Below are 8601 nucleotides of genomic sequence, written 5' to 3'. Positions count from 1 at the left end.
CTCAACTTACCCCAGACGGTGGCACAACTTACCCCATATATGGGGCAAGTTGAGCCATTTGACATCGTTTTTTTCAAAGGTCACGATGACTTTCAGTGTGGGGGTAGAAAGTTATATGTAGGTGAAAAACATTTCACAAGAATCAAATTTAAAGGCAAGGTACTTATTTCTACAATAGTACTAGTCATATCAATAAATTCTAACATGTAAAATGCAAAAAGTGTCACAACTTACCCCGCCTTCCCCTACTGTATAATAACATTAATGATTGATTTGATAGCAGAAAGGGAAAGAGCTTGCAACTGATTTGACTTTGAATAACCTTGCATAATTGATGAAGTTCATCATTCTAGACCCCAACACACCCACACTTACAGAGACGCACAATCCCTAGGTTGTCTCAAAAGGTTGTTGGGTTGATTTTACTCCCCTCCCTGAACTCCTTCTTTCGAGAAAGCCACCCCTCGAACCCCCCCCCCCCCTCCGCGAAAGTATGCATGAAACTTTCGAAGCCATTCAGAAATATTAATCTGATAATTTCTTTCGTTTGTATGATTATTTCAAATGCCGTATTGTCCTAGATTCGTAGAATTAGCGTCTGTAACACATCTGTTCATTATTTTATCGCGGCATTTCAACAAGTTCCTGTCTTCACCAGATGTTCGTCACACTTAAAGTGTGAGATTCGAAGCCTTGTAACCTGATGGCGTCACAATCATTATCGAACCTCAATCTTCACTGATTTCTCGCTGTGGTATTTTTCATCATACCAGGGACGTGACATAAAAAAGGGCAAGGACGAGGTGGATGATATGGGTAATACAGAGAGAGGGGGAGAGAGAGAGAGAGAGAGAGGAGAGAAAGACAGAAAGAGACAGTGAGAGGAGGGGCTCATTGGAGACATACATGTGTACATGCATGCCCCCCCCCCCAAAAAAAAATATATATATATTTAATATATATATATCCAAACCCACTGCAGACAGAAACATGCCCATTATAATGGCATAGAAAAAGACTATATTTATCGCAGGATGGGTATGGGTCATTATTATTTAGGCATTGAATGTCATCACGTGTATTTATCGGGCGGTATATCATTTACACCTTAACTTGCATTTCCGTATAGCATGGATATGTGAATAAAATAATGCCACAAACTTTGATTTAAAGATATTATTTCTTCAGACAATGCACTTTGAAATCGTCACGAACTTAATTTAAAATCAAACAAACAAAAAGCGTGTCTTTGCTCATTAGAGCGACTATAATTATTTTCCTTGAATACGAGTAATGTTTGTGCCCTCCTATGAATAAAAATTTAGGTAAATCCCAAAATAATGAAATCAGCATTTATTTTTCCTTCGTTAAATATGAAACAATGCAAAGGAAATGAAAACTTACATCTTTTTTTGAAAATAAAGATGTGATTTTTCTTTGTCATTTTATAGCACGTTTTAATGGGAGTTTCAACTTTTCCTTGGTATCACATTGAGACCAAAATAAAATCTAATTTTATGAAAAAAATTGATCAACCCCCTTTTGCAAATGAGATCTTCAGGATAGTTCAGTTGCAAAAGGGGTGACATCCACTTTACACCAATCCAAGATAATCACTTTTTTTAATTTCCCCATAGGGCCTATATTGCAATATTATGCGAAAATAAGTTGTCATGATACTCTACCATGCATATGAACATAAAATTGGGCATAAAATAACTCTGTCTGTCTTCACATTTGTTTTAATTTTTTCTTCAAAATTACCTTTGTGGATCTAGCCCCTTATGCAAACAAACCATGGGCGAAAATCCCAGGGGGACAGGGGGGACGTGTCCCCCCTACTCAAAATAGTAGGGGAACACAATATCAAATGTCCCCCCTACTATTTTGGGTCTTTGGTGATGCTAACAAATATATAACTCAAACTGGGAATAAAACGTGCGTTCTGGGACGAGATGACCTTTTTTTTTTGCTTGTCAAATATATTTTCGTCGAAATGACCTTAAACTTTAGGTAATAGCCTTTCATTTTTTTTTGCTTGTCAAATTTTCCAGACCCTTGTCCCCCCTACCTTTTGGAAGAGATTTCCGCCCCTGAAACAAACTGAAATGGGATCTAACCCTTTTGAAAAGAGGTGATTTTCTTTGCCATTTTTGTTCACTTCTAAATGTGAATTTTAACTTTTCTTTGGTATCATCTTATAGAGCTACAAAAAATCTATACATTGAGACAAAAAAAATCAGATTTGATAAAAAACGGATCTAACCCCTTTTGCAATTGAGCTCTTCATATTATGTGTTGCATTCATTGCTCCAAGATGCGAAAGTATTAATTCGTGATTAGCCGTGTTCTTGTAGCTTTTAATTAATGTTTGTTTTCAGGATTTGTATACAATGTACTCATGAACATCTTCGCAAGCTAGTCAGTGCATTTAACAGTGCGATATTTTCAGAGTAGCAAGGCATATTATGGATATACCGGGGGATATACATACATACAAATATTTTCCCAATCTATTTTATATGTTGGAAAAGCGACCATGCAGGAATATGTGTGTGCCGAAACATGAAACCATGATTAAAATACATAATTATAAAAATGAACAATAACGAAAAAAACCTAATAAATATCTCACACAAAAATAATATCTTTCTCTGGAGCAGCAAATTGCGTCTAAATGTGTGGCTTGCGATTGTTAAATAGCTTAAATGTATTATGTATTACATTTCAAATACAGAAAGGCAAGAAAATAAATTAGTTAAACCAATTGCGTCGAAATGTGGTTTCTCCAATTGAGGCCCGAAATAAAGAAAACCCCAACTACAATTTTCTTTCCGTATTTCCACTCACCACGCTTTTTTTTCTTTTTTTTTTTGTACAAACCGCCTAATTTTTGAAAGATGCAATATGATGATTTTTTTCCATTATGAATGGAATTATTGCACCACGATTCTATGAATGAACGTTCTTTCAACGTGGGCGAGGCACCTGCCTTCTGATTGCCATGGGATACACACTAATCAGCCAATCAGCGCGAAGACTTTCGAAGGGGGAGGGGTGCAAAGCTGACAGTGCCGAAGCACTACTCTCGAGATAACTGGATAGTGTGGAAATCTATGCGCATCGTCGAAATATAGATCGGATAGGGTTCTTTTTACTTCTGACAAAACCAATGTTATTTACATTATTCTAGTATCTTATGACATTATCATATAGTAGAATTACTTCTTTTTCGAAAAAATGTGAAATTATGTCAAAATAATCTCCAGTTTATCGTTGCTTTTATGCGGAGGGATATTATGCTGTCACAACTGGAGAATTACGTACATGTCGCAACATCGCACCAAATACGTACAGCAGCAGTCGACGCATTCTGAACAGCTGTTTTCCAAAACCAATCTCTCTCCATTCCTCTTATGTTGCAGCTGTGAACAAGTCGAAAACCTAAACTTCGTCAAGCATATGGACTTTTTTCTCTTGAAACATACTTTAAACAGTGATTTCTAATATTCTTCGTCGCACGACCACTTCGATTCGCACAATTATCCTCAGGAAATTGTGTTTTTTTCCAGTTTATTATGGCATCCACCGAGTCTGGCGCACGATTTCAGGTGCTTAGCTACCCGCAGGTTGTGCGGTTGGACGAGGTGCTCACCACCCCGGTTGACGTGCATGGCAGGGGCAACTTCCCAACCTTGGATGTTACTCTCTTGGATTTAGTGGAAAATGTTCGTGAAAAACTTGTTGACAGCAACATTGATGTCCGATGTATTCGATTGAATGGGGGTGCAGCTAGCTATATCTTGAGTACGGATGAGAATCAATCGTACAACGACTTGGATTTGATTTTTGGAGTAGACCTGTCAAAGTTGGAAAACACAGGAATTATCCGTGATGCTGTGTTCGAATGCCTGCTCAACTTTCTCCCCAAGGAAGTTAATAAGGAACGTATGTCATCGTGCACCATGCAGGAAGCTTACACGGAGAAAATGGTGAAAATCTACAATGATAATGACCGCTGGAGCTTGATAAGTCTCCTGAACATGGCTGGCAAGAATATCGAGTTGAAGTTTGTTGATCGAATGAGAAGACAGTTTGAGTTCAGTGTGGATTCCTTCCAGATTGTTCTGGATTCTCTTCTCTTCTTCCGGAAGATATCTGAAGTGCCCATGACCAGGCATTTCTATCCTTCTGTTGTGGGAGAGAGTGTCTTTGGAAACTTTGAGGAAGCCTTGTACCACCTTCACAATAAGTTGATTGCGACGAGAAATCCGGAAGAGATCCGGGGCGGTGGGTTGCTCAAGTACTGCAACCTCTTGTCGCGGGACTACAGCCCTGCCTGCGAGGATGAGATAAAAAAGATGGAGAGGTACATGTGTTCTCGATTCTTCATCGACTTCTCAGATGTTCTTCAGCAGCATCAGAAACTTGAAAGCTATCTGAGCACGCACTTTGCGGAAGATGTGGATAAGTACGAATATTTGATCATCCTTCGGAGAGTCATAGATTCCAGCACAGTGTGCCTGATGAGCCATGAGCGTCGGCAGACTCTAAAGCTGATCACGGACTTTGCCCAGAGTGTTCAGTGGTCACTCGCGTTCCAGTCGACCTCGATGAAACCGGTCAATCTCTACTCGCAGCTTCCAGTCACATTCGCGGTGCCGCCACCACCAACATCTCCTACCACCGCCACCACCAATCACAGCAACAGCTGGCATTCTGTTGCCGTCCCTTCCCATCATCAACAGTACCACCAACCACACCATCAGCAGCAACACTACAACAGCAACAGAGGTCAAGGAAGACATCGCAACAACATTCCCTTCAAGTCCCGACAGGGAAAGAACAATGCCTACAACTCCAGCTACAATGGGAAGCCAAGATTCATTCCTCACATGAATAGCTACAGACATGACCCTAATAATAATAATAATAATTATAAAAATGGGTTGAGGAATAACAACGTTGATTGTAGGTGGACTAGTTGTTACTAATGAGTGTCCACTAGACTGACTGAAAACAGATACTGTTGTGTTTTCCTCATCACTTTTTAAGACTGTGTTGTCTCAAATATTTGGAACAGAAAGCTTTAAAAAGGTACTATGGATATTTTTATGTAAAATATCCAATGCTGTTTATTCTTGGTTATGACTCAGACTTGCCAATTTATGTTCAGACACGTTAGACAATTTTTTGTAAAAGGACAATATGAAATGTGTATTATTCTTGTGCAAACTTCGGTTCCATTCAAATGTTATTTTCCCCTCCCTGCCAACTGATATGTTTGTGGCATATCTTGGTCAGGAGAAGTATTACATTTACATCTGGATATCTTTGCTACAACATTGAAATGTGTGTGTCTCGGAGAAGAATGTTGTAATATGGAATGTGATGTCTGATAGTTGCATAGTATGTTCATGTTTATGTACACTTGTTCGAACCCCAGGTACAGACAGACAGTGCCATGATTCCTCGAAATACATGTAATGGGGGTCCAAATTTGCATTTTGACATTGGCTAAGTTTCAGGTTGATTTTGCATGAATAATGTGCAGTAAATCTTGAAATAGCGGTATTTCAAACTTTGCTGAAAGTTTACATCAGTCAAGGTGCACAAGACATTTGTGCACTTAATTGATGTCTGGCAATTGCATTAGTATTATGAACTTCTCTGTTCACAGAACTTACAATTCTGTTACCTGTAGTACATCAGTCCATTGAATGTACAAAATCTCAAAATGTAGGTACTGAACTGTCATATTTTTCAGAAAGGAAATTTGTAATTTTTGGGGACCACGAATTATATAAATAGAATATTTAGATCAGAAAAGTATCTTCAGTACATATTTGATAGTTTTGAATAGCACAGCGAGCTGTCAAAATTTTTAACAGTGACATTGCAATTTCATAGTGTGTAAGGCTTTATGGAAATTACCTTTGCACTTGTTTACATGTATGCCTGTAGGTGAAGACCCATGGAAATTCCAACAACCTTTCTTCCTCTAAAATGGGGAATTTTCTCTTCAGGTCTTGTGCAGTCTTGTTTCAACATGCATTACATGTGTCAATATCGGGATAACCATGATGATTGCAAAACAGGTCATATTGACTGACTGAGTATTTAGAAGCAGAAGGTCATTCATCAACTGCTGTGAAACAATAGGTATTCCTTCCCTTTTAATTCTGAACTGACAGTTGGTATGATTGCACAAGCCCCCCTTACACAAGCAATCCAGGAAGCTTATGTACATAATGAATGGGTTTAAAGGTCTGGATTGTGCAATGCTCCTCTTGTGCGTTCATATTGCTTTGGTTGTTGAATGGACCTTGGCCTGTGAGGGGCTTCAGACAGCCACAAACAGAACTCGGTATAGTAGACCCTCCCTTAGCCCTTGTCAAGCAAACAATAGGTACTTCTCACTCGTCCATTATGGTCTGTGATACAAAAGTGCGTGGGTGAACTGGGGACTGAAGACTGATTATTAGTGGTTTTAAGTGCCTTGTAATGTTTCTCAGAATTAGCCAAGATCTTTTGCTGTATAAGCTTCAAATCCTATTGGGCTTAATCCTGGACAGTTTTTTTTTTAATCATAAAATCCACCTCATAATTTTACATACAGTACTGATGAATGAAGTAATCATTTATTACATGTAGACCCAAATCTTCATATCTGTTGCAAACTTATGTGTTCTTTGCAAAAATAATCAGAACATTGTTGTCCTAAATTCTAAAATACAATCAGGAATGTTATCAAACTGTTTATGCATGATATATTAACATTTTACAACCATGGTATTGGAATTAAGTGGTATTCACATGTCACGAATATAGGCTTCATGTCGACCTACAGCTCTAATTAGGTTTAGAGCCCACTTTTCAAAAGATGATGGAAATGAAACATTAAGGTTTAAAAGGATTTCAAGCATTCCCTTGTAAAATTAGGCTTCTGCTGCAATGGAGGTAATTGTGTATGGCTCCAATCTAAATTTCCTAGATTCTTTTTATTTTCAAATTCATCAAACATTTTAAACGGTTATCCTATACATGTAGGCTTAGAAATAAAGAAAATCTACTTTTAGATTTTACATCCTAATGCTGCTTGTAAACAGAGCATCTTATTACAGTTTGATGGTTGATTGGATGTTGACCAATGTACCATGGACAATAAGAGGTATTAAGAGATTGACAATCAAAGGAAGAAAAGAAAATGCAGTTTCAGACATTGACAAGCAGCTTACCTTTTGATGCACTCCCAACCGTACAATACACAAACAGATAGGTTTAAGGATGGAGCTACTATGGTTTAATAGCTCCATGGTTTAAGGTATTAAGGGGTTTTGGGTTCACTCTAGTGTAAAACCAGGGGAGTTGAGAGTCCCTGGGAAAACATTTTTTTTACACCAATCAGGTTTCAAAATATCAATGACCAGTTTGCAGCTTTAATTTTAAGAGATGGGTTTTGGCTTTGAATAGTTTGTTTTCCTTGAAGAAGCTTGAACTTTCCGACAGACTTGAGGTTGACAGATGAACTCCCAGCTTTTTTTAAATGTATCACGTCACAATGTGACAGTTTCAAACAGGTGGCTTGTTGTAAACACGGCTTGCAGAATTGCAGGGGATTGAAGCATACATGAACAAGGAGTTGGAAGTAGATGAGCCAAGGTACTTACCAAGGAATGGGGGGGGGGGGGTATTAAGACCTGAACTACATTCTCTGGCTTTATACATGTAGGACATTGCTCAATGGCTTAAAGGTCAAGTCCACCTCAGTTATGCTTAACTCTGTTTCCATACAATATACTGTAGCAAATATTGTTCCCCTAAATGTATGGGCTATTTAAGACTAATCTGTGCAGTTTAGCAAGGATGATTAATTTGAAGTCTTAAAGAAGAAGCAACATATACAACTTGCAAAATGAGAATCCAGATTTTGATGTCGGTGTCACAGAAATTAGGATTCTTTTAAAAGCAATATCACTGAAACAGAGACCAATTTTATGTGCAACTGTGAAAGTTAGGTACTCGTTTGCATCTATTTAATTGCAAGGTAGTTGTTATCTTTGTATGTAGTTTTGTAGGTGGTTTTTGTAGCCTTTTTTGTGGAAAGGTTGTCTGATCAGTTAATGTTCTTGATTCACAATTTCAATTCTCCCGGAGCAGCTGTGTTTGTACATATATAAGAAAATATTGAAAATGCAGATTTGCCCTCAAAATGCCCAATCCTAGAATATGAAGTTCAGCTTCAAATTTCCATCTTATGCTTTTCATTCGAGGTCAGATCAGATTTTATATTCAGTATTTGAAAATAGATTTTCCCAGATTTTCAATTCTCTTGAAGTATGAAATTGCACATGTGGTTGGTATTTAAATCGATCATGATCAATTTTTTTGGGAAAAACCCATTTATCATTAACCTCAACCTCATTAATAATATTAGAGCACCTTTATTCTTTGCTTGTGAAATTATACAGGTGTTGTCTGGTTTTGTTATGTATATTGGTCATGGAATGATGGATATTGATAGCATTTTTCATGAATGTAAATAATTTGTCTTGGGTGTGTGATGAAAGTTTGAAAATACTTCAGGAAGGAAGGAATATG

At 37.8% G+C, this 8601-nt stretch overlaps 1 protein-coding gene across 1 annotated transcript; it reads left to right on the top strand.

Moving 5' to 3' along the window:
* Window positions 1-3343: 3343 nt before the first annotated feature.
* Window positions 3344-8386, top strand: LOC121413634 (terminal nucleotidyltransferase 5C-like). The gene has a single exon (XM_041606541.1). It carries the CDS (start codon window positions 3579-3581, stop codon window positions 4992-4994), a length of 1416 nt encoding a protein of 471 aa, XP_041462475.1. The 5' UTR covers window positions 3344-3578; the 3' UTR covers window positions 4995-8386.
* Window positions 8387-8601: the final 215 nt, after the last annotated feature.

The sequence above is a fragment of the Lytechinus variegatus genome, chromosome 4, assembly GCF_018143015.1.
Source record: "Lytechinus variegatus isolate NC3 chromosome 4, Lvar_3.0, whole genome shotgun sequence".
Taxonomy (NCBI): domain Eukaryota; kingdom Metazoa; phylum Echinodermata; class Echinoidea; order Temnopleuroida; family Toxopneustidae; genus Lytechinus; species Lytechinus variegatus.
The sequence above is the reverse complement of the archived record's forward strand: the minus strand, read 5'-3'. Positions and strand labels throughout refer to the sequence as shown.

Bases quoted from the DNA above. Each gene is read 5' to 3' on its own strand.
- LOC121413634 (XM_041606541.1), top strand. From the start codon at position 3,579: ATGGCATCCACCGAGTCTGGCGCACGATTTCAGGTGCTTAGCTACCCG.